At 46.7% G+C, this 21,382-nt stretch overlaps 10 protein-coding genes across 10 annotated transcripts; 5 read left to right on the top strand and 5 right to left on the bottom strand.

Moving 5' to 3' along the window:
• Window positions 1-931, bottom strand: CNH03415 (hypothetical protein). Its single transcript, XM_024658669.1, has 2 exons — window positions 496-931; window positions 1-437 (listed from the first exon to the last, which is right to left on the bottom strand). Exons 1-2 carry the CDS (start codon window positions 607-609, stop codon window positions 348-350), a joined length of 204 nt encoding a protein of 67 aa, XP_024514587.1. The 5' UTR covers window positions 610-931; the 3' UTR covers window positions 1-347.
• A 705-nt stretch (window positions 932-1,636) lies between these two features.
• Window positions 1,637-5,172, top strand: CNH03420 (hypothetical protein). The gene is made up of 4 exons (XM_024657735.1): window positions 1,637-2,422; window positions 2,563-2,704; window positions 2,790-3,234; window positions 3,329-5,172. Exons 2-4 carry the CDS (start codon window positions 2,652-2,654, stop codon window positions 4,508-4,510), a joined length of 1,680 nt encoding a protein of 559 aa, XP_024513428.1. The 5' UTR covers window positions 1,637-2,422; window positions 2,563-2,651; the 3' UTR covers window positions 4,511-5,172.
• A 169-nt stretch (window positions 5,173-5,341) lies between these two features.
• CNH03430 (hypothetical protein) lies at window positions 5,342-7,275 on the top strand. Its single transcript, XM_024657736.1, has 11 exons — window positions 5,342-5,411; window positions 5,463-5,522; window positions 5,605-5,719; window positions 5,779-5,791; window positions 5,876-5,984; window positions 6,059-6,177; window positions 6,239-6,340; window positions 6,407-6,499; window positions 6,617-6,701; window positions 6,795-6,962; window positions 7,056-7,275. Exons 2-11 carry the CDS (start codon window positions 5,480-5,482, stop codon window positions 7,121-7,123), a joined length of 915 nt encoding a protein of 304 aa, XP_024513403.1. The 5' UTR covers window positions 5,342-5,411; window positions 5,463-5,479; the 3' UTR covers window positions 7,124-7,275.
• Window positions 7,276-7,311: 36 nt separating this feature from the next.
• Window positions 7,312-8,059, bottom strand: CNH03433 (hypothetical protein). Its single transcript, XM_024658668.1, has 3 exons — window positions 7,907-8,059; window positions 7,665-7,773; window positions 7,312-7,568 (listed from the first exon to the last, which is right to left on the bottom strand). Exons 1-3 carry the CDS (start codon window positions 7,969-7,971, stop codon window positions 7,425-7,427), a joined length of 318 nt encoding a protein of 105 aa, XP_024514586.1. The 5' UTR covers window positions 7,972-8,059; the 3' UTR covers window positions 7,312-7,424.
• Window positions 8,060-8,181: 122 nt separating this feature from the next.
• On the top strand, window positions 8,182-9,004 carry CNH03435 (hypothetical protein). The gene is made up of 3 exons (XM_024658667.1): window positions 8,182-8,337; window positions 8,413-8,515; window positions 8,620-9,004. The coding sequence occupies exons 1-3, from the start codon at window positions 8,278-8,280 to the stop codon at window positions 8,997-8,999; spliced, it is 543 nt and encodes a 180-aa protein (XP_024514585.1). The 5' UTR covers window positions 8,182-8,277; the 3' UTR covers window positions 9,000-9,004.
• CNH03440 (hypothetical protein) lies at window positions 9,005-10,473 on the bottom strand. Its single transcript, XM_572511.2, has 4 exons — window positions 10,379-10,473; window positions 10,218-10,312; window positions 9,986-10,161; window positions 9,005-9,786 (listed from the first exon to the last, which is right to left on the bottom strand). Exons 1-4 carry the CDS (start codon window positions 10,405-10,407, stop codon window positions 9,103-9,105), a joined length of 984 nt encoding a protein of 327 aa, XP_572511.2. The 5' UTR covers window positions 10,408-10,473; the 3' UTR covers window positions 9,005-9,102.
• Window positions 10,474-10,655: 182 nt separating this feature from the next.
• On the top strand, window positions 10,656-12,673 carry CNH03450 (hypothetical protein). The gene is made up of 4 exons (XM_572512.2): window positions 10,656-10,781; window positions 10,840-10,963; window positions 11,024-11,134; window positions 11,189-12,673. Exons 1-4 carry the CDS (start codon window positions 10,699-10,701, stop codon window positions 12,500-12,502), a joined length of 1,632 nt encoding a protein of 543 aa, XP_572512.1. The 5' UTR covers window positions 10,656-10,698; the 3' UTR covers window positions 12,503-12,673.
• A 1,311-nt stretch (window positions 12,674-13,984) lies between these two features.
• On the bottom strand, window positions 13,985-15,571 carry CNH03460 (coenzyme A transporter, putative). Its single transcript, XM_572513.2, has 6 exons — window positions 15,289-15,571; window positions 15,201-15,241; window positions 15,070-15,148; window positions 14,863-15,008; window positions 14,213-14,811; window positions 13,985-14,153 (listed from the first exon to the last, which is right to left on the bottom strand). Exons 1-6 carry the CDS (start codon window positions 15,515-15,517, stop codon window positions 14,102-14,104), a joined length of 1,146 nt encoding a protein of 381 aa, XP_572513.1. The 5' UTR covers window positions 15,518-15,571; the 3' UTR covers window positions 13,985-14,101.
• Window positions 15,572-15,714: 143 nt separating this feature from the next.
• CNH03470 (protein transporter, putative) lies at window positions 15,715-19,826 on the top strand. Its single transcript, XM_572575.2, has 13 exons — window positions 15,715-16,051; window positions 16,096-16,934; window positions 16,984-17,266; window positions 17,320-17,427; window positions 17,476-17,576; window positions 17,629-18,304; window positions 18,365-18,453; window positions 18,505-18,694; window positions 18,751-18,957; window positions 19,034-19,176; window positions 19,234-19,291; window positions 19,344-19,547; window positions 19,629-19,826. Exons 1-13 carry the CDS (start codon window positions 15,772-15,774, stop codon window positions 19,766-19,768), a joined length of 3,318 nt encoding a protein of 1,105 aa, XP_572575.1. The 5' UTR covers window positions 15,715-15,771; the 3' UTR covers window positions 19,769-19,826.
• A 174-nt stretch (window positions 19,827-20,000) lies between these two features.
• Window positions 20,001-21,060, bottom strand: CNH03475 (hypothetical protein). Its single transcript, XM_024658666.1, has 3 exons — window positions 20,618-21,060; window positions 20,365-20,563; window positions 20,001-20,289 (listed from the first exon to the last, which is right to left on the bottom strand). Exons 2-3 carry the CDS (start codon window positions 20,476-20,478, stop codon window positions 20,068-20,070), a joined length of 336 nt encoding a protein of 111 aa, XP_024514584.1. The 5' UTR covers window positions 20,479-20,563; window positions 20,618-21,060; the 3' UTR covers window positions 20,001-20,067.
• Window positions 21,061-21,382: the final 322 nt, after the last annotated feature.

Raw genomic sequence — 21,382 nt, 5'->3', positions numbered from 1 at the left:
GGTGGTTCAATTTATCTATCTGTAAGCTTGTTGCCTGTGCAATACCTGATACTCTTGTCTCATTTGGCACCCTTAACGGCGGCCGACGATTAAAAAGAGTCCTCCAGCTCATTTACATTTTTGGATTGATTACTAATCATACTCATTTATCGGTCTAAAGAAAGACTCAAACAAACGTCTCTTGTGCGGACTCAGAAGAGAACGAGCAGCCCTCTGTAGCATCTTCGTTCAGTGTATGGGTTAACTCAGCCCAACGCTGCTGACGCCCAGATGCGTGGGAAATTTCAACCATAATAAGCTACAGTATAAATCTATCGGAAACACGGTCGCCACGACAGTCTTCACTACTAAATTCCTTTCCCTCGATAAATGCCCCCAAACATTATGACCTGTCTTTCTTCTGGTTTGATATCATCACCCTTGCTGTAAAGGACTCCCTTCTCAACAGAAACGATGAGCACAGACGAAATCGGCTTATGGAGGGCTATTACTCACCTTACACTTGTAACATTTCTCGCCTTCAGCAGGATGGCGAGGACTCGCCTCATAAACAAAGCCGCAATGAGAGCAATAATACTCGGTGGAGGGTGTCTCGGAGAAATTGTACATGCTGGGATGTGGCTTGAAGCTTTTGTTGTCTTGAGTATTGGTGGGGACAGGAAAGAGGTTGCTGACAGCCTGACACTGTAAGTCAGATATGGTCTTTATAGGATGGCAAAGCGGATAGGCAGATTCTGATGCACGATGGATTGGGCCTCCTCATTATCGCTCGTCAGAGTTTCATGGAAGTCGATGGATGACATGCGTTGAAGGATTATTCGCGACCCGTCTGCGCTTTTCTTGGCTACAGGTCTTGGCTACGACTTAAGCGTAAATGATTGTCACACAATGATCAGGCGGTAAAGGTTAGAAGTCTCTTGATATAGGGTAAGAAGAGGAGGGTGATAGAAGGACAGTGGTCGGTGACAGAAGAGCGACATAATACCGCCAACCAAAAGATGCGGAGAGCCGAATAACTAGCGTGGTTATTAGATCTCGTTCCTTGCGTTGCCCGCCGTAGCGAGCTCCGTTGTGTGATGATGGGATTACTGTACATGGAAAAAGTGCAAGGAAGAAGAGGAAGTGAAGGGCGACAAGAAGAGGAGATGATGGAAGGCAGGTTCCTTTCCGCTGTTCGCTCCTGCAAAGCCATAGAAAACGCAAAAGCACATATAATATTTTCCCTCGCTGCTGCAGCTGCTGGCCTTCTTCCTTTCCCCTTCATGATGCGGCATTACGGCATCATTCTCACGGCGGCGAAAGCGGAGGAAAGTGACTATTGAAATGAACCGAAGACGAGAAGTGAGTAATGGCAAAGCTCATTTGACTTCCCATGACTTTTGGGGCAGTGCACCAGGTAAGAATTGACTTTGTGTTTCCTTTTGCAGCGAAATTTCATCATATATGCAATTGACGTCCGCTCGCTCTGCTGTAGGAGCATTCTTCTTTTACGTATAAATACTCGAGCAAAACCCTCGGCGGCCGGCCCGCAAGTCGCGGATAATAGAAGCCTTAATCTCCGTAGGGAACAATTGACAAAAACCGTAACAACCAACAAAGGACTTGATGATGTAATGATCTTATTCAACAATGGCAGATATACCTCACTTGCCTGTATCACCACCATCTTCAGTTGACCTACCTGTTTTACTCCCAGTTTGAACTGTAATGGCTTGGTACTTGAAGTTGCAATCGCATCCTCGACCGCCTGCTGAACTTCCTCCGAGTCACTCCACTACTCTATCCACTGGTTCCGTTTCAGCTGAACTTCTGTTTAGTTTCCCACCATTGCGTCAACAAGGTATCTTACTAGGACTATGTCTTACAATCCCTTCGGCAAACCGAGAAAATTCCAGAAGAAAGTGAGAATGACCAACCGCCTCCCCCCTTCCCCCGAGTTCGGTGATCTCAACATCAGAACTATAGCCAACAATGAACACGGTTACCTAACACATACCTGTCCATGAGCGGAAAATTGGAGGCCCAACGACGTCGTAAAAAGCGGCGTTGTGTAGGGCATGGCTCAAAAAGCAAAGAGAAGCTCGGTCTCAGTCTCTAAGATGCTGGGGTTGATGAGGATGGTGGTTGCACAGATCACGAGTGATAATCACGAAAGGAGCGACACTTTCATTCATTCTTTTCATCAAGGCATATGGCATCGCTACAGTCACCATAAGTTCCCTGCCAGAGCACCTTCGATTCTTCCTATATCCTGTTCTCGTAGGGTGTCCTGGTTACCACCTCATAATGGTTGATGATCGTTGCAACCCCTCAGGCAAACAAGCTTCGATCCTCCTTTCACACTTTTCCTTTACCAAATATCACATTCACTTCGCCGCTGATGAAGGGATCGACATTTTCATGGAGATTTGGAAAGCTGGAGGTACGTATCTGGGGAGCAGATAATTCAAACCCGACACCCAAGGGAGCAGTAACTAACAATATCCTATCTCGCCACCACACCCTATATAACTTACCCACCATCGTTTTTCCTCCCCCTATATCACCCTTCGTTATCCCCAGCCGAATACTGTGACTGACGCATCGCCGATAAATATCTCAAATATTCTGACTTAAGCAGCTTACCAACTACACCGATCAATCAAATCTCTATGTCGTCCTCTGAAGAACCTTTGACAAAAGGCAAAGAGAGAGAGAACCCAAGGTAAGAATAAATCTCATTTTGATCTGCATAAATTCTCTTCCTTTCGTAAGATTAGCATTTGCTCACGTAGTTTGTATGAGTAAAGACCTTTCAATGTCACCAACTTATCAGGCCCTGCCCGACTCCCCACCACTGGCAGTACTGATCCTTCACATGTTGCTTATTCTCACAGGAATTTGCGGGATGCGCTGACTGGGGGACCTGCGGACCCTTCCATGATCACAGACTTGTCTTCTGATGTTAACAAGTACCACTCTATTTTGAATAGCGATGCGGTCAAACGTACTTCTTTGCCTGTGAGTGGTGCTCAAAGACACCACTTCTTCATCCTTCCTGGTATTACGGATGAAGGTCAGTTTGCGTATGGTACGTTGCTTGCGTTGCGAGAGATGTCAAAATACAAACAATCTTCTTTGGATTCATGGAAAGAGAGTGAATGGTGCAAACCGCCAGAAGTTGAGACTTGGTGGGATGAGGAGGTGAAGAAGGGCACGGAGTGGTATAAGGAGTATTGTAAGGTTACTGGTTTTGTGAGTGTTTTCTGGCTTGGGCACCATTAATAGAATCCACGTGTTGCATATATAATACAAGAAGAGTACGAGCTAATTCATCTCGCCAATGAAGGACCCAACTGACCCCTCAAATAAGCAACGAGCCCTCAGCGAATGGTCTTCCACCATTTCCAGCCGTCTTCGTCAGAAACTCAAATCCGAGCATAGATTCCAACAATCCTGTAACTTTCCGACACTGAGTGTCATCACCGAGAAAGACATTGATGTCGCACTGAAATTTGGCTCTTACTCTGAAGCTGAAAATGATAGACGAATCGATATTAATCCTCAGGCGATGATGCATGACTGGAGTATCCTTCGTCTAGAGAGAGAGAACAATCCGAATGTTTGGAGAAGTCCACTACCGCCTATAGGTTCACACGCTAGGGTCTTGGTTCACTCAAATTACTCTTATTCCGGCTTGCCCGAGGTCGTTACAAAGCTGGCTCTTCCCTCCACTTCCGAAGATTTATGCAAGACATCACCTGAAATTTACGCCATGTTTGACCCGGAGAATAGAGATGATGAACAGTCACTTCAAGGGGTCATTGATCGAGCTACAGCGGCGTTCTCTGAGTTTGATAGAGACATAGGAAGATCAAAGCAGATCAAAGATGGCATCTGTGGCGGGACGTGGCAAAACTGGGAGCAGTACACACTTGATCCTCAGAAAAAAGCCCAATGTCTTTCTGCATATACCAGCGCGTACCTACAAAATGAGTTCAACCAACGCACTCGAGATACGAATCTTGGCGGAAGTAGTCAACAGCCCTATTTGACCCCTCAAGTCCTTCCGGTGCATGGTTATGATGATTACATATGGAATACGTCGCTCGAGACTGGCACTTTCGACCCATCTTTCTCTGGCAACTCAGGGATAATCGCAGATTTAGTCGCAGAAGATGTTCTCCTTCGCGCTAGGACGATTATCAATGGTGTTACTTCCCAGGCAACTCCCGAGGGCGCGCCTCCGCCTTATGAATATTCAGAGATATCACCGGTTAGATGTGAAGCTGGATCCTCTAACCTGGCGGCGTCGACCCAGATTCCGGAAAGAGGGAAAAGTACGAAGAATGACATGCTTCCTTCCCAAAGCGAAGAGACTGTTTCTCTTCCTTTCCGACCCAATGATAATGATCACACGACAACCACTAGTCTCTCTAACGAGCCAGTTGGCAGGAGGCAGCGCTGGTCCTCTATTATGGCGAGAAAGCTATTGTGTGGGAGCAGCCAAAACGGTGATATATCTGATTGATGATGATAGCCGAGAGTTAGGCTGTATGCATGAGAAAAATAACGAGAGAGATAAGTACTTACTGCGGGCGTAAGCGTCCAATATTATCGAGCGCGGCATTGATAGCCTTAAATAAGTAGATCAGGAAAAATGGCATAATAAAGACCTCAAAGCACCCTCATACAGCAGTATCTTCGTTCCAGCTATGGGCGTTCATCCATCGCACTTGTCACTTGGCGTCTTTATTTGTCTCTTGGTCGGTGTTGTATCATTTGCCCCATGAGAATCGTCCTTTCCAAGCGAAAAAAGACCATCAGCTGACCTCTATGGACATCCCATGGCTTTTGATGGCCTGCGCAAAGGCAAGAGGCTTTACGATCTACGTCACATGGGAAACCGTCGACAGCCTTTGTGGATGTTCATTACTCTAATGGAAGGAACGTCATCTCCGACGTCCTCCCATCTTATCCCAGCTCGTGCACGATTACAATCTGATTCGTTTGGTCGGGAATTGAAGGAGTACACGTCTGTCGAGCGTCTGCGGAATGGTTGATGTATCACGCAGATCGAGCATCGAGATTTAGCACCTATTAGAATCCGTCGGTCATTTGTTTTTTGATGTCCCCGATGTACTTGTAGGGTACAGTTGAGTAGAGCGTACCACCCCTTTCAGGATAAGCCTGTATGTATATAATAGATATATTCTGATATTAGAATTGTAGCTCTGGACTGCAAGGGTTATAATTTACAGAAGGCCCCACAGTAGTGTCGCGACTTCAATTATTTTCCATTTCTCCAAAAGCTTACATCATGTTAAGACCGCGACGCGTCGTTGACGTGTTGCGCATAAAGCGTACGTTCCATCACCTACGGAATAGAAAGAAGACAAAAGGAAGAAAACTAAATAAAACACGATCAAAAGGTGAATATCCTCATAAGGAAGCACAGATCTATACTTATACCCACTTTTCAGATGTCTAGATAGCGAATATGCGATTCAGAACTGGAATATCGAACGTCGGATTACTTCATAGTGAGCAACTAACTTTCCGCCTGCCATTATTTGAAAAGAGAAATCACTGATGGCTTGTTCCTTTCTATCCTTTTCCCTTCAGAGATTATACGTTCCCTAGCAGCTTTGGCGCGATCATGTGTCATAAAATTGTCGGAAGAGCAAGTCTATTTCATCGTGCCGGGGAGCGAGAGCGCGACTGGCGTTCAGGTCTGGTCGTGAGTACAAGTGGTATGTAAACACCTAGGCCAGGCGCTGATGACTTCTTTTTGGCTAGGCAAGTCAAAGTTGTAAGTTCTGAATATGAGTTTTCAACACCACTCTATTCACGTATACGTCTTTACATACATAGGAGTCGCTGACGATGCGTACAGTCTACACTCTTTGAAGATTACAGGATTGAATCCAACTCCAATAACGAAATATGGGTCGAAGTCAACCTCGATTCCTTGGTCAAAGTCCTCCGTAGCGCCGACAACTCTGGTAAGCAATCATCTTCCGTTCCATGTCAAATTATGATGTATATGTCATGCTCTGCTGATTCGTTGGGAAATTAGTGGGAGGTATCAATGAAAATATGAGGAATTCAGCTGCGTTGTCACAAGCAGAGGTCACTTTGAAATTGAACAAAAAGCAGAATCAACCCATATGGGCGTTTGACATCAAGGGATACACCGTGAGCAGATCTCACCTGGTAACTACCGCTCCCATTGCCCGGCTTACACTGGGATCTACAGGCATCGAGAAAATCAATGATCATAACCCACGAGATCAATGTCAAAATCCTTTCATCCAGGCGACAAGAGGATCTCAAAGAGCCTCTTTGTCCTCGCCCAGACGCAAGTCCTTCTCTTTTATACGTTTACTTACATTTATCTTCATTAACTGACTTTTTGAGCGGGTAGATACACGTCGTTTTACCAAATCTGCAAGAATTGAGAAACATCGTTTCACGACTCGCACCGGTAGCAGATGATGTGGACGTGTCCGCGAATCACGTATGTTCCGCTTCCCTGACCTTGCCGTTGCCTTTACTTTGATAAAGCCGCTTGACCCAGGGGACTTTGTAGTCAAGTGAAGCGTGCTGATTGTCTTTCCATGTGTTGGTGCAATAGGAAGGTACGATGGAATTAGCAGTAAGGTCGTCAAAAGTCAATCTCACAACGACGTGGAAGGATCTTCCGATACCAGTCACGAACCGTATGTGTCTCCTTCCCCATCACCTCCTCCACCTTTATCACTGTCACACATATCTCCAAAGCATCCTTACATTGACAATACCCATTGATCTAGTCGAAGAAGAGGGCGAAGAGGCAGAACAGCCACCTCCACCGGGACAAATGATGACAACTACTGTCACTATCAAAGCGCTCCTCAAATTCCTCACAAGCTATGTTATAAGCGGTGAAGCCATCATGTGCATATGCGAAGGATATTGTGTCATTGCCTATGTATATATCGGTAAGTTTTGTCATCGTTTATGGTCTTTCCTTCTGTCTGCAACGAAACATCGGCTGTGTAATGGTGGTGGCTAATGGTGGATATTGACTACAGGACCGATTGATAATGCTGAAGGGGTATTGACGTTTTATGTGCCGGGGAAAGCTACCGATGATAATTGATAGTTGGGGGTAATAGTATAAGAGGCTAACTTAGTATAGTGAGGCGGTAATAGCTGTTGTAAAATTAAATCATACCCCGCATGCGCTGTGCTTGCCCCCTTCAACCGTGGAGGGGCACGGAAAGATGTATCATCCTTTTTCCATGTTCTGCCCCAATCCTCAGACTTAATCATACTCACTTTGAACCTGCACAATGTGTACGGGGCTAACTGGAGAGAGGTATGCAATGTTCACATATGACGATACAAGAAAATAAATGGATTCCAAAAATGCCCTGTGTCTCGAGTCTTTGCCACTCCTCTCAGTACTGCCGATTGCTCTGATCGTCTGGCCTATCGGGGGCAATATCGTCCGCGGGTCTTATGTCTACTGTTCCAGTCCCTCTCGCGCGTTCTTTAGCTTCTTCTGAAAGGTGATTGCCTCTAAATCGACGCCGCATGTCAAGCTATATGGACAAACACATATTATCAGAGTGATAGTTCATTTAAGGGAGGAGGATTGTAGATGAATATGGAAAAGCGACGGTTTAAACAGAACGTACCATTCCTTTCTTACAGTCTGCGAAACGGGTTATAAGATGTTGGCATTGTAACGGCAACTCTTGAGGTTTTTGCAAGCATTCTTGAGGGGTTTTTCCGGATTTGAGGACACTGTGATTGATCATGCGTTAGCCACAGCCGGGGTCTTTTACACAGTAGGTCATGTTAATCTCATGATAATCTTATGGCTTTGAACCCAGGGGAGGTGCACCTCCAACTCATTAAGAGGCAAAAAAGTACTGACCAGTCTGTCCGTAATAAACAGGCTAAAAGCTCTTCTTTTGCGAGTTGGCAGGCAGGCTGGGGCATCTTGATTGGCGAGCTGTACCTGCTGAGAGGCTATTAAAGGTGATCGGCAGGCGGGGAAAATTGAAGAATAGGAGAAGAGGATGTCGACGGGCGAATGGCGAGTTAAGGAAATGAATTGTTTTTGTGTCGAACTTTTGACTTTCGAGAAGTTCCGGCGCACGAATGAGCGGCGGTGATCGTCGTCCGTCATCATATGCATGCTGTTTTCCATCGGATGTTAATCCTTCATTCATCTGCCATTTCTCCGCCACTTAGAGCTTAGAGCTTAGGGCTTAGACCAATCCCACTGTCGCGCAAAGCAGCCATATGTTGCGGCCCCACAGTCCCTCGGAGTATCCATCTCTTCTCCTCTACATCCTCGATGAGGTTCGTCCGATCTCCCCACCTTCTCCATCTGCAACTGAGTACTCACACAATAGACTAACCCTCGTCTTTCATCAGACACATATAACAGTCACACTCACCACAGCGCTTGCCATCCTGTACACTCGTAATGCTCATATCGTCTGGTTGGCTATTGGGGCTCTGGGCTCATCTCTTACTGGTACGTCACCACCGGCTCAAATATCGAATTCTTGCTACCACTAACACCTCCATTTCTCTTTGTTGGATTCCACACTGCTCGTACTTGTACGACATACAATACAGCCAAAGCACTGAAAAAGCTCATTCGAGGCCCTCGCCCTCCCCCGCCGCCTGATTCATCCGCTTCCCCCGTCCGTCCCAAAAAGACATATGGCATGCCATCCACACATTCCACCGCTTTAACCTTTTATGCGGCTTACATCCTCCCTTCCCTCTCTTCACTACCTCTACCCTATCTCTTGGGTTTGGGAGTCGTTGGCTACTGGGCCGCGGGGCTCTGGAGTCGGAAGGAGTTGGGCTACCATACGTGGGAGCAAATTGGTGCTGGAGCGTTGACAGGAGGTATCCTAACGTGGATTTGGAGGGGGATATGGAATAACTGGGATGTGGAGGGGACGTTGCAACCGTTGATAGACCATGTCTGGAAGACGATTGTGGGGTGAAAGTAAATGCGGCTATTTTTTACATGCATAGACTTCTGACGATACTCGTATACCTCCTTAATGCTAAATTCTACAACGAAAAACATTCCTATTAACTAAAGCACTACAGATTGACAGACTCGCCAGGCTGGCTTTGGTTTTGATATCCTCCTCTTCGGTAACCGCCTCGACCACGACCTCCTCCGTATCCATTCCCATTATAATGCCCGCCTCCAGCGGTATACCCTCCTCTTCCTCGTCCTCGTCCACCGTACCCACCTCGACCGCCCATACCATTTCCACCAGCCTCGCCAAATGTGTCCAAATTGCGATGTCTCTCCTCATTTCGGCTAATCTTGGATGAAGAGTGACTCAGACTGTCAAAGAAACTAGACTTGTTGTACACAGCAGTCTTCGGCTCTCCTTCGGACGGAGACTGGACGACAGCACTGGGGTGGGGCTGGTTCACAGGTTCATCAAGCACGGCAACGTCAGCGCCTTGCCCATCTGCAGCAGACTTGAAAGCCTCCTTCTCCTTTTCAAACTTCTCATTTGCCTTTTGGAAATCAAACTCCGCGTCCGGCACTGCCGGAGGTCGCGCTTGGGCTTGACGAGAAGGTCGACGCGGTCTGTCGTCAACACTGAGCTCAGAAAGGGATCGTTCGACGCGAGACATGGCGGTAGCAGCAGAAATAGCAGATTGCGAGGGTTTGGCGGGGAGGTCATGGCGTTGGTACGGCTGAGATGTTGTTTGAGGAGAAGGAGAAGAAGGACCAGCAGCCACAGCGTTGGGAGGAGGTGCTTGACTCTACACCCGTTGAACGTCAGCATCTAATCAAAATGAAAGAATAGATGGTCAAGAATGGGAATGATTCAGAAGGAAGGCAACGGAGATGTCCACTTGGTTTTTGCGCTCTCGGACATGTGCCCGAAGGCAGTTTACATCCGAAAAATACTTCATCATAAAAGGGTGTAGAGAAAAGGTAACAATGAAGTTAAAAACTCACGACTGAAGCAAGGATAGGATCTTCTTGAGGCTCAGGCTCCGCGCCAGGATGATTATAGTTTTCGACCAGTGATAATGATTCTATGGATTCAGTCCTGAATCGCACCCATCCCAGCGACTTTGTAGATCCTGGCAACTTGCGCGCAGTTGGTCTATCCTCGGTACCATGATTATAGACTGTGCTCTAGTTAGCCTTGTGACCCATAATCATCAGAACAAATACAGTGACATACCCTGAGCAAGACAGATGGTCTGGTCTTCCTGACTAATATGATCAAAGATACCAGTGTATCGTACACCTAATTTGGAGATGACCTGGAAGGGCTTTCTATGGTGGGTCAACTTAAATCTCTCAAAGATCCGGCTCGGAAAAGGCGATGGGGACGAGACGTACCCTTTGAACTGGTCGTAGTCGACAGCCATTGTAGACCGGGTATAAAAAGAAGGAAGAATAGGAGTAAAGAGTGAAAGAGAGATGGGAAGGGATACAGTATACAGAGATGGGAAGAAAAGAGAAAGAAATGGGGATGAAAAGCGAGTGTCGTGGACGAAGCGGTGGTGTGAGCGGTTTCGGGATAAATCCGTAAAAATCCTTGTCGGGAATATTCTGTTTTGCTGCATGTTGTGACGCGACTTGTTTTTGGATTCGTTACTCGCAATGAATGTGTCGCGTTCTTTGGTTTCTCATCTTCTTGGACAACGAGCAGCAGCGAAATGGAGAATAGCTGGGCAGCACTTGCAGCTCTAGGGATTTTGATCCAGCTGTCTGTTCAGCAAAAGGTGCTGCGAACAGTATGGTAAGTCAATGAGTGGGAGTGGAGCCGCCAGAACAGTTAATAACGACGTGCACAAAAGGCTGCTCCTCAATGTCAATGACACTTTTCGTGCTCTTCGACTTGTCCGAGCCAACGGTCGGAGGATCGGTGTGAATACGCGTAGGAAGTCAATGAGGGGTGCCCTAGTCTGCTGGATCATCTACGTGAGTCGTTAACATCATCATTCAGATATGGCGTCGAAAAGGACCTGACAGGCCTTTTAGTTGATCGGTACAACACTCAGCCCGTTATCTTCGACCTTGCTAGGATGGATACCGCTCTATTCACCTATCAAATCTATTTTAGGCTGCTGCTTTTTGATTATGCGACTGTCTGTGAGTTGACTTTAGCTTAGGTAACAGGGGCAAGCTCATATGGAAGACGAATAGTGTTCGGTGGCGATTTTCAAGTCCCTCGTACCCCTTGTTAAACCTTACGAAACCCCCATTGACATCACAGTCCATCTTTTCGAATCATTATTCATCCTCGTCTTCCATTTTGGTGTACAAATTCCAATAATACACGCTGCTGCCTGGATAAAATCTGTCGGCGAAGTTAACTTCAAGTTGCCGATCGAGATTCTTCAACGGTGGCGGCGGCAGCTTTTATCAAGCTTTACCACGGTTTCACTACCGAAAGCTATCCGAAGATTGTCGAATTCCAAGGATACCCCTTCTCAGATCGTCACTCTTCCAACACCACCTCGTTCTGCACCATCTTCTCCTACAGCAACACAAACCTCACCAGCCCACCCATCTACTCGTTCACGCCAACCCAGACAACCCAAACGAAAGCCTCTCCAACCCATAGTCATCTCTCCAACTCCTTCGCCGCCTCCACCCCCTGCTCCAGCGCCAGTGCTTGTTTTTGCGCCCAGTACGCCGGTACGCAGAATGGCAATGGGAGAGCCTGCTGTAGTCAAGAAGAATGGATTTCTCGATGTGGAAAGAGAAGTCGAGGTTAGGAGGTCTCCAAGGAAAAATAAGGGCAAGCGGAAAGATAATGCAACGGAGGCTCAAAGGGAACCTGAGAAGGATATGGAGGTCGAGGACGACAGCCAGAGGGTTAAAAGCAAGAAGAGAGTACGGGAAGAAGAACAACAACTTCAACCGCGGCTGACGAAGTCAATCGCAATATCACATACGATGAACCGCCCAGGAATGAACAAGCGATCCGTCAAGCGGGCAGAAATTCAGCCTTCTAAGTCAGGGATAAAGAAATCTGTTTCCGGTTTGAAGAGAGGCGCAACGATGTCAAACGTCAGTGACTTACATGCGGGAAAAGGCATGGAAGACGTTGAAATAACAGTCCGCGAGCCCAAACATCCACGTTTGCCACCCTCTCGCTCGGTTGTCAGCCTCTCTGAGCGGAATGTGCCTTTTGAAACCTCACTGCCCAAATTCATCGACAAAGCACTTCCTCTTCAACAACCTACATCCGTACCCATCGCCGCAACGCGCACACGCGAACCCCAAACCTTGACATTCTCCACTTCCACTCGTCGCATGCAGGAATCCGCTCCGAATGGAGTAGCCGAGCCCGAAAAACCACTCATCAGCGCTGCTGGACGAGCCAGAGCGGCGAAGGCGAAAGCCAAGGCACTGACACGGGAAGAAGAAGACAGGAAAGGGGCTGGAGAGAAGCGTAAGGCTGCAGGAGGTGGTCAGAGGGAAGGGGCAGGAAAAAAGGCTAGAGTGATGTAGGGTCATCAGAAATGATTGTTGGGTAAAGAGGTAGTTTGTATTGTATTCTTCCTCATGTTGTATTGCATGACTCACTCACAGGCACTCGTCTGTGGACTTTCCCGAAATGCATAGGCTATCATGCGCTAGCCGCTACGTCTCAATTCCACATTATAGTCAAGAATAAAGCAGAAGAGATTATATGACGATGGTCATCTAATCCACTGAAAGGAGGTTTACTGTACCTTAAGCGAGATTTGGCAAGACATCAAACATCAACTCGCGGAGGGCCCGAAATTGTGTGATTATCACTCCAAGAAGATACAAGGTATGATCACTCTCCGCCGTCCCCCCCAAAAAAAAACTTCTCAGAAGAGAAGACATAAAAAGATCCAAGAAGCATCCAAGAATCCAGAGTCGGCACTGGGCATGGATATGGACAGGAACATAAACCCGAAAAAGGTGCTGCGTTGTCTTTGTGTTCCTGCGATGTGCTGTCATCACTTGTGGCATAGATCTTTGCAGTCTATAGTGATGAGTGAACCACTTAAACCATACCCGACTAGGCCAGGTGCATCGGCGGCAACGAACGGACAAACATGGAATCATAGCTGAACGAAAGAAACCTTTCCATTCGCGAGAATCAAACACCTCGAAGATATGCATCTCATCTCATTTTCTTAGCTTCTTCTTACTCCCCAGTTCATTGGTTCAGTGACTCCCCTGCTCCTGGATGCTATACCGCTCTAAGACCTATAAAAGGCCCATATGTGCCTCTTCTAGGCAACTGAGGATCTCTCTCACGCCACCCTTTCTTGGCATATCCCTGCTCACCCACAGCTTAATACTCAAGTCTCCTTCACCTCAGACCACATTTCCTCGCTTCGCTCACCATGCTACCCCCTCTTAACTCAGCCGGGCCCAACTCTACTATCATTTCTTTCCCTTCATCCGCCTTTTGCCTCTCACCGCTTCCTCAGAAACCGCTTTATCATTGCAAATGGTGTCACCATCTCTATCCACAGAGTCCCGCGCACCCGACGGATGGTGAACGATGTGTTCAGTGCAATGTAGGTGGTTTCGGTCTAAAGATGAGGGATGGGAAGAACCAAGTGGTCCAAGTATGCTTTTGGTGATTGACCGTGGTTATGATGACAGAGGTTGTTATACCATAAAGAGTGGGAGATGATGCCTGGGATTCATTATGTCTATCCAGTAAGTTTCCTTGAGTATTACTACTGGTACAGTTGCCAAGTTTGAGAGTTGAACTGATCGATATTTGCACCATTTTTGAATGGGTAGTGGAAGTTACTCGAACTATTGAGCAAATCCAGGTAATGAACAAGACGAAGTGGGTAGGAGGAGAGCCAGATTTGGGGATGGAAGTATAGAGCTATCGGGTACGATCAGTGACTATATACCACACTGTCGGGTCTGCTCCGTTCTTCCATCAATGGAGCTAAGGATAGCTATGCAAGGATGTCAGCTACGGAGCGGTGATACAACTTTTTCGTATGCATGTGCAATGTTGATGCGGAATGAACAAAATGCGGTGTAGATGCTATATATCTCATATATCTTCTGTATACACTCTCCTTCCTTTTGATCATCCTCTCTTTTCTAGGAGATTTCCATCAGCCTCTTCATCAACTGCCAAGTTGCGAAAGAAATGCTGCCTCATGTGGTTAGTGACCTGCCCTTGTGCGACATCGCAACACTCCAGAAACTCACCTCGTCATAGGGATGACTTTGATATAGCCAATACTCAATCCGATGAAGAATCCCCTCCATCCCTTTGACTCGTAAACTCTCTTCACCGCCTCCCTCCATCCTATACCTCCATTACCCAACGTTCCACCTACTTGCATCCTCCTTCTGACTACCTCAAACGGATAACTCGATGTCTGACTGACCGCCCCGGCGACCGCACCGCAAGCCAGATCGCGTGCGGTTGCGTGATTACCAAAGTACGGAATATAATCTGCAGCGTACCGCTTCAAAGTACCGTATGTGAGGAAAGAAACGCCCGCATAAGGGATCATGCCGAAGATGGTCATTGAGAAACCTCGGTAAAAGGGGTACAGCGGGAGGTTGCGTATGAACGGGGAGACGGATTGTGATTGTTTCTTGTTTACAGGTATTTCTGCCTCGTGATAAATGGTTTTAATCACTTGAAGAAGGGAAGTTCGTTCTGATGTCTTTGTTTGGTAGGCCAAACGGACACGGATGAGCTCTAGGGGGTAAGTGCACAAAACAGAGCAGACGCCAGAAGCTGATCCGGCTAGGAAGAAGCGTTGTGGACTGCGTTGATCGGGATGTTTTATCAATAACTGTCATTAATGGTTAGCATGGAGATAGGTAGCCAAAAAGCAAGGACATACACGCTCCAGCCAATCATACATCATATATTTGATCCCGGCATAGGGGAATATCCGTAAAAGGGTTACTGAATGTCCTTGGAACAAACCTCTGACTCCAGAAGATTTGTATATCACTGAGATAGCGTGCAATAAACCCATTGGTGTGCCTACAAAAAATGTTAGCATGACCATGGAGGACCAGACTGGAGTACAAAAGAATGGACTGACCCGCATATTTGGTGAACTCAGCATTTGATGTCTGGAAGAGAATTTTTACCCTATCTAAAGGGGCAATAGATGTTTTGGCCTATTGAAAAACCAGGTTAATCGTGCAACCGATGTATAGCCAAGGTACATACCACGCAACCTGCTATACCTCCGGCTATACCGCTGCTCAAGACTACACCACGTCAGAACTGAATCCCCCTGAGTACAGTCCCTGCTTACCATAGTCCCAACTATTTCTGTCTGTCTTTGCTCTTTCCCTACTTTTTCTCCAAAAGTCTGATGCTGTCCATCGGTCACTTTCTCTTGCGGGCGGCCAAACAGATTCTTCGAGAGGTGTGTTGACCAAAAGACCAGGTAAAGAACCCTGTTCAGTCATAATGGATGCTCTCTGCTTGCCATTTGGAGATGTTGTTGAGGAACTCGATCCTGGCTGATCTCGATTGTACATTGATTGTGATATAGGTGAATAACGATTCAAAAGAGGTGATAAAACGGAAATCGGATAAGGGTGCGAGAAATTGCCGGCGCGGAAGAGTGATGTCTGGGTTATTAGGTGGCCAAATCCAGTCACGTGACGTTTCCGAGGACGTTGACAACAAGACAAGCGGCAGATAATTAACCACATAGAAACGGTAAACATAGGCACACATCTCGAACACATCACCAACAACTCTCATTAAATGATGCTCATACCTTGAACAGATGTCAACCTACTCGCACACACCCAATTACCCCCTGAGGACCCTCTCTCAAAGATCAAACTCTGCAGCAATGCCGCAACTGGAGCCAGAGGAGACATCGTCATCGTCGAGAACAAAATTGACTAGTTGGGGAAGATCAAAGAAGAAGAGAGTTAGCGATGCTACAGAAGAGGAAGCTTTGCTTGAAGAGAATAGTAGCTATGCATTTGAGCAAGAGCTTGGAACGGAAATAAGGCATGGTGGGAAATCCAAAGGGAGGACAATACCTCTGCAGCCAGCTTGTGAGTCCAGAGTCGGCCGGTTTGGGCTTTGCTAACTTGTGTAGCTCCCAAATCCCCATATCCTGCAAATGTTGTCCGAAATCAAAAGTATTCGATTCTCTCCTTTCTACCTCTTGTATTCTATGAGCAATTCAAATTCTTCTTCAACTTCTACTTTCTTGTCGTCGCGTTATCTCAATTCATACCGGCCTTGAAGATCGGCTACATTGTGACCTATGTTGCCCCTCTAGCCTTCGTCCTCGCGGTAACTATGGGAAAAGAAGCTTTTGATGACTACTCGCGTTATCTCCGGGATCGTGAAGCCAACTCGACCCGCTACCTCGTTCTTGTCCCCCAACCCCCCTCTCCCAATCCTTCATCTGATGGTGAACAAACCCCATCGCTCCCTCGTCCTCAAACCCGCTCTACTCCTGCTTCTTCAATTAAAGTTGGGGATATGGTACTTCTCGAAAAAAACCAAAGAGTTCCAGCCGACATGGTGCTCCTTACCACAAGCGAGGAAGAAGGGACTTGTTTTATCAGGACAGATCAATTGGACGGCGAGACTGATTGGAAGCTCAAAGTAGCTGTTGGAGAAACCCAAAAGATGGGTGAAGCATTTGTCGGAAGTGCTGAAGGCTCTTTGTATGCCGATCCCCCAATTAAGGATATCCACACTTTCTACGGCGTTTTCACTCTCCGATCAACATCCCCTGGCGAGCAAACGGAAACATCTACTCCGCTTTCTGTTGAAAACGTCCTTTGGGCGAACACTGTCCTTGCAGCTGGGTCTGCCGTGGGATTGGTGGTGTATACTGGGAAGGAGACTAGAGCAGTATTGAACACGAGTGAGGCGGGGACAAAGATGGGAACCCTGGAAAAGGAAGTCAACAAAATGGCAAAGGTGAATACATACTACGCACAGCTGATATTTTCTAACTAACTTTAAACAGATCTTATGCACAGTAACATTCGCCCTTTCAGTCATCCTCGTCGCCCTGAACGGATTTAGAGGGCAATGGTACATCTACGTCTTCCGCTTCCTCATCCTTTTTTCCTCTATTATTCCTATCAGTCTGAGGGTTAATCTGGATATGGGGAAGACTGTCTACGCTCATCAAATCCAGACCGATAAAGAAATCCCCGAGACAATTGTCCGGACTTCTACTTTGCCAGAGGAGCTGGGTAGGGTGGAGTATCTTTTGAGCGACAAGACCGGTACTTTGACCAGAAATGGTAGGTGTACTTTCAATTCACCATGAAAAGTTCTGGGATTGATCTTTCTGCAGAGATGGAGCTCAAGAAGCTGCATATGGGAACTCTTGTGTTCGGTTGGGACTCAATGGATGAGGTGTCGCACTTGTTATCGCAAGCATTGGACGAAACCAGTGGTCCACGTATGTGGCATCACTTCATGCCCAGACAAAGCTAATTTCAGTTATTAGATGGAAGGCAAGGTTCATTACCAGGTGGAAACCAAAGAGGCAGGCGAGATATGACTGGCAGAGTTCGGGATACAGTCATGGCCCTTGCAACCTGCCACAATGTGAGCCTTCGTATTTCTATGTCATCCATTCGACAAGCTGATGATATATCAGGTCACACCTGTTGTCAACGACGATGGTACCACTACTTACCAAGCTTCTTCACCCGATGAAGTTGCCATTGTTCAGTGGACCGAATCTGTTGGGCTCACCCTCACCTCCCGCGATCGAACCTCCATGGTCGTCCGCTCCTCTGCAGGCCGCTCACTTACATTTGACATCCTTTCCATATTTCCGTTCACCTCAGAAAGCAAACGTATGGGTATCATTATCAGAGATCGGGAGACTGGCGGGATCACTTTCGTGCAAAAGGGGGCGGACGTGGTGATGAGCAAGATTGTACAGAAAAATGACTGGCTGGAGGAGGAAACCGGTAACATGGCCAGAGAAGGTCTTCGTACCCTCGTACTTGCCAGGAAGAAGCTGTCTGAAGAAGCGTACGCCGCTTTCGACAAAGCCTATCGCGCTGCTCAACTTCTTCCCTCCGAATCGCGCGCATCCTCCATCACTTCTGTCATATCCCAGCATCTAGAAACCGAACTTGAGCTTCTGGCTCTGACTGGAGTAGAAGACAAATTGCAGGAAGATGTGAAGAGTACTTTGGAGTTGCTGAGGAATGCAGGATTGAAGATATGGATGTTGACGGGCGATAAAATCGAGACGGCTACGAACATTGCGGTCAGTAGTAAACTCGTGGCAAGAGGACAGTATATCCACCAGGCTGCGAAATGTCAGTGCCCATTATTTCTGCCTGGCTAATAGCTCCCAATGAACTGACGATATCATGTAGTAACGACAGCGGACCAGGTTCGAGACATGCTGGATTTCTTACATACCAAGCTTGATTGTGCTCTGGTCATTGATGGGGAATCGCTTCAGGTACGTTCTGACTATCCAATACGTAGCGTATCAGCTCAATTCTATGAATAGCTCTCTTTGGACCGATTCCGTTCAGAATTCATCATCCTTGCCACTCAACTTCCTATCGTCGTCGCGTGCCGATGCTCTCCCACCCAAAAGGCAGACGTTGCTAAGCTCATTCGAGAATACACAAAGAAAACAGTTTGCTGTATTGGCGATGGGGGGAACGACGTCTCAATGATTCAAGCGGCAGATGTTGGTAAGCCGTAGTCAACCTTCCAGAACGTTGCACGTTGGATACTAAATGCTCGGCAGGTGTTGGTATCGTGGGCAAGGAAGGAAAACAGGCTTCATTGGCCGCCGACTTTAGCATCAATCAGTTCTCATACCTCACTAAACTCTTGCTTTGGCACGGCCGTAACTCTTATAAGAGGTCGGCGAAATTGAGTCAATTTGTGATTCATCGAGGTTTGATCATTGCTGTCATCCAAGCGGTTTTCAGTTCGATATTCTTCTTTGCTCGTAAGTGTCTCTTAGTCCTTCAGTGTACAGTCGATGAAGACATGGAGATGGGCTAACAGATTCTTCCCTTTGCCAGCGATCGCCCTTTACCAAGGATGGCTTCAAGTAGGGTATGCGACATTGTACACCATGGCGCCGGTGTTTTCCCTTGTTTTGGACAAGGACGTAAACGAGGATCTTGCCTTGCTTTATCCGGAGCTGTACAAAGAACTGACCAAGGTGAGTAATCCCAAATTGAAGCAGTAAAAATGGGAGAAAATGCTAACAGTGATGAAGGGACGATCATTGAGCTACAAAACCTTCTTCACGTGGCTCACTATCAGTGTCTATCAAGGTAATTTGCAACCTTTAAATCTATCCTCAACTTGTATGCTGATTGTTGCTAGGCGGTATAATCATGCTTCTGTCTCTTCTTCTTTTCGAGTCTGAATTCCTTCACATCGTCGCCATCTCTTTCACCGCCTTAGTCATCAATGAACTTATCATGGTCGCTCTTGAGGTTACCACATGGCACAGTTACATGGTGCTGAGTGAGTTGGGAACAGCCTTGGTCTACTTTGGAAGTATGGCTGTATTGCCCGAGTACTTTGGTAAGTTACAACTTCCATTTTTTATAACATCCTCTTGTACCGCAATTTGCATAAGTGTGTAGGCGCTAATGTGGAAAACAGACTTGGCATTCGTCCTCTCTTCTACATTTGTATATAAGGTGACAGTCATCGTCGCTGTTTCATCCTTCCCACTGTATGTAATCAAAGCCGCACATCAACGACTGAACCCAGCGGCATATAAGAAGGTGGCTGGGATATGAGCGGGCGCAACACAAAGAGGATGAGTCTGTATTTGCATGCATTTTGGTTGTTTATTGGATGAGATGGCCGCATTAACACAATTGATAAGAAGGTCCACACTTCCAGATCGAGGAGGATCAGCCAACGTCCTGTGGAAGTTCACGTTGAGCTCAAGACTCTTATGGTCGCACTGGTAAATAGAGGCGTTTTCTCGATCATCACTTCCATTCATTTTTTACCGATTTTAATGCAGAGAATACTCTTTGATAACGGGATTACATGTAACTCTAATGGACTTGCCATTTCTCATGCTGTTGTATTATTTATTACGACAATTGTGCGAAAGCCGTGCTGTGTTTTCTGGTACTTCGCTGTTATCGATCATTATCCGACACAAGTCTTCTAATCCTTCTTCTTCGTCCTGCCAGTAAGATCCCACTTCCGTACAGTATGAACTTCTGAAGTTGCAAAAGGTATATGTGTTCCTTACTATAGGTCTTTCACCAGGCTTGATCCAATTGACCCTGTCAAACAGCACCTTCTGGAAAGATAACTGGTCATTAGTAAGTGCTAGTTGTAATTTCCACCCGCCACCTTAAACTGCAGTGTGACTTACGTCGCATTTGGTGCATTTTTCGCCATGCGCGGGATGGTCTGGGCTGTCTTCATAGACGTGGCCACAACCCTTGCAGAAGTATTCTGGCTGAGATTGAATATCCATATGGAACATCTCGTGTAGGGCTTCCAGCAGACGGTCGGTTGGATGTTTGAATGTGTTGTTGGCTTATTTGGTAATATCAAGGGATCCGGGGGAACTAAAAATGTCAAAGGCGTTGCACGTGTATTAGAGGCCTTGGGTTTCTACTTACTTAAAGAAAGTGGGGGTAGTTAAATGGAGAAGCCAACAGTCTAGCCTCGTGGCATGGTGTTGTTTTATCATGTTTTGATGTATTGTTTCGGAGACTCGGAGAGTTGCTTTGGTATCTCCGGCGTTGTTTGATCCTCTGTCGAAGAAGATGAGATCTTGTAAACAAAGCTGTTACCAACAAGGTACCGTTATCATTAGTACTCGCACAGGTCGGGAGTGAATGAAGATCTGAAGGTTATCCTGCGCATCACATATTTTACTTCGATCACTTGCAGAACAGAGGATAGCAGCGATGTTACAGTGTTTTCTCCTTAGGCAATCTCACGTTATTCGTTGTTGATGGATGATTGATTGGGTGCGGTATAGCCACCCGACTATACGCGCGTAATGGAAGAGCGAAAAACCGTCACTATAATAGCGAGTAGGCCGCATGCCAAAAACTTATTGCAGTTGACTACATTTTGGATAGTTGCGCGATTTGATCATATAATCAATCAGCAGGCATGTTTTATTATCGGCTGTTTCAGTTGGTATCAGCGCACTTCGTCGAAAAGCAACAGAAACCGAAACGAACCATCATTGCGTTTGACCAATGCTGCGACATAAGTAAACGAGCGACGCACTGCACATGCCATTAAAAACAGTAACAATGCATGCCAGATAGCTGGTTGTATACTCTATGTCGCCTAATGGGCATCAGATCCTTCTTTTGTACAGCGAGAAGCGCAAAAACCCGTACGTGATAGGAGAGAAAAGAAGTGACGCG

The sequence above is a fragment of the Cryptococcus neoformans genome (assembly GCF_000091045.1).
Source record: "Cryptococcus neoformans var. neoformans JEC21 chromosome 8 sequence".
Classification (NCBI taxonomy): Eukaryota; Fungi; Basidiomycota; class Tremellomycetes; order Tremellales; family Cryptococcaceae; genus Cryptococcus; species Cryptococcus deneoformans.
The sequence above is the reverse complement of the archived record's forward strand: the minus strand, read 5'-3'. Positions and strand labels throughout refer to the sequence as shown.

Coding starts and splice junctions, on each gene's coding strand:
- CNH03415 (XM_024658669.1), bottom strand. CDS start 609: ATGTACAATTTCTCCGAGACACCCTCCACCGAGTATTATTGCTCTCAT. Junction 438..495: donor AGAAATGTTACAAGTGTAAG/GTGAGTAATAGC, acceptor TCTGTTGAGAAG/GGAGTCCTTTACAGCAAGGG.
- CNH03420 (XM_024657735.1), top strand. CDS start 2,652: ATGTCGTCCTCTGAAGAACCTTTGACAAAAGGCAAAGAGAGAGAGAAC. Junction 2,705..2,789: donor AAAGAGAGAGAGAACCCAAG/GTAAGAATAAAT, acceptor GTATGAGTAAAG/ACCTTTCAATGTCACCAACT. Junction 3,235..3,328: donor ATTGTAAGGTTACTGGTTTT/GTGAGTGTTTTC, acceptor TCGCCAATGAAG/GACCCAACTGACCCCTCAAA.
- CNH03430 (XM_024657736.1), top strand. CDS start 5,480: ATGCGATTCAGAACTGGAATATCGAACGTCGGATTACTTCATA. Junction 5,523..5,604: donor GAACGTCGGATTACTTCATA/GTGAGCAACTAA, acceptor TTTTCCCTTCAG/AGATTATACGTTCCCTAGCA. Junction 6,500..6,616: donor TGGACGTGTCCGCGAATCAC/GTATGTTCCGCT, acceptor TTGGTGCAATAG/GAAGGTACGATGGAATTAGC.
- CNH03433 (XM_024658668.1), bottom strand. CDS start 7,971: ATGCCCCAGCCTGCCTGCCAACTCGCAAAAGAAGAGCTTTTAGCCTGT. Junction 7,774..7,906: donor TGTTTATTACGGACAGACTG/GTCAGTACTTTT, acceptor GATCAATCACAG/TGTCCTCAAATCCGGAAAAA. Junction 7,569..7,664: donor CAGACTGTAAGAAAGGAATG/GTACGTTCTGTT, acceptor TTGTCCATATAG/CTTGACATGCGGCGTCGATT.
- CNH03435 (XM_024658667.1), top strand. CDS start 8,278: ATGTTGCGGCCCCACAGTCCCTCGGAGTATCCATCTCTTCTCCTCTAC. Junction 8,338..8,412: donor TCCTCTACATCCTCGATGAG/GTTCGTCCGATC, acceptor GTCTTTCATCAG/ACACATATAACAGTCACACT. Junction 8,516..8,619: donor TCTGGGCTCATCTCTTACTG/GTACGTCACCAC, acceptor CATACAATACAG/CCAAAGCACTGAAAAAGCTC.
- CNH03440 (XM_572511.2), bottom strand. CDS start 10,407: ATGGCTGTCGACTACGACCAGTTCAAAGG. Junction 10,313..10,378: donor GACTACGACCAGTTCAAAGG/GTACGTCTCGTC, acceptor GACCCACCATAG/AAAGCCCTTCCAGGTCATCT. Junction 10,162..10,217: donor GACCATCTGTCTTGCTCAGG/GTATGTCACTGT, acceptor ACTAGAGCACAG/TCTATAATCATGGTACCGAG.
- CNH03450 (XM_572512.2), top strand. CDS start 10,699: ATGGAGAATAGCTGGGCAGCACTTGCAGCTCTAGGGATTTTGATCCAG. Junction 10,964..11,023: donor TAGTCTGCTGGATCATCTAC/GTGAGTCGTTAA, acceptor CAGGCCTTTTAG/TTGATCGGTACAACACTCAG. Junction 11,135..11,188: donor TTTTGATTATGCGACTGTCT/GTGAGTTGACTT, acceptor GAAGACGAATAG/TGTTCGGTGGCGATTTTCAA.
- CNH03460 (XM_572513.2), bottom strand. CDS start 15,517: ATGTACAATCGAGATCAGCCAGGATCGAGTTCCTCAACAACATCTCCA. Junction 15,149..15,200: donor GAGGTATAGCAGGTTGCGTG/GTATGTACCTTG, acceptor GTTTTTCAATAG/GCCAAAACATCTATTGCCCC. Junction 15,009..15,069: donor TGAGTTCACCAAATATGCGG/GTCAGTCCATTC, acceptor CATTTTTTGTAG/GCACACCAATGGGTTTATTG.
- CNH03470 (XM_572575.2), top strand. CDS start 15,772: ATGTCAACCTACTCGCACACACCCAATTACCCCCTGAGGACCCTCTCT. Junction 16,052..16,095: donor AATACCTCTGCAGCCAGCTT/GTGAGTCCAGAG, acceptor TAACTTGTGTAG/CTCCCAAATCCCCATATCCT. Junction 19,548..19,628: donor TGTATTGCCCGAGTACTTTG/GTAAGTTACAAC, acceptor TGTGGAAAACAG/ACTTGGCATTCGTCCTCTCT.
- CNH03475 (XM_024658666.1), bottom strand. CDS start 20,478: ATGTTCCATATGGATATTCAATCTCAGCCAGAATACTTCTGCAAGGGT. Junction 20,290..20,364: donor AAAAATGCACCAAATGCGAC/GTAAGTCACACT, acceptor TTATCTTTCCAG/AAGGTGCTGTTTGACAGGGT.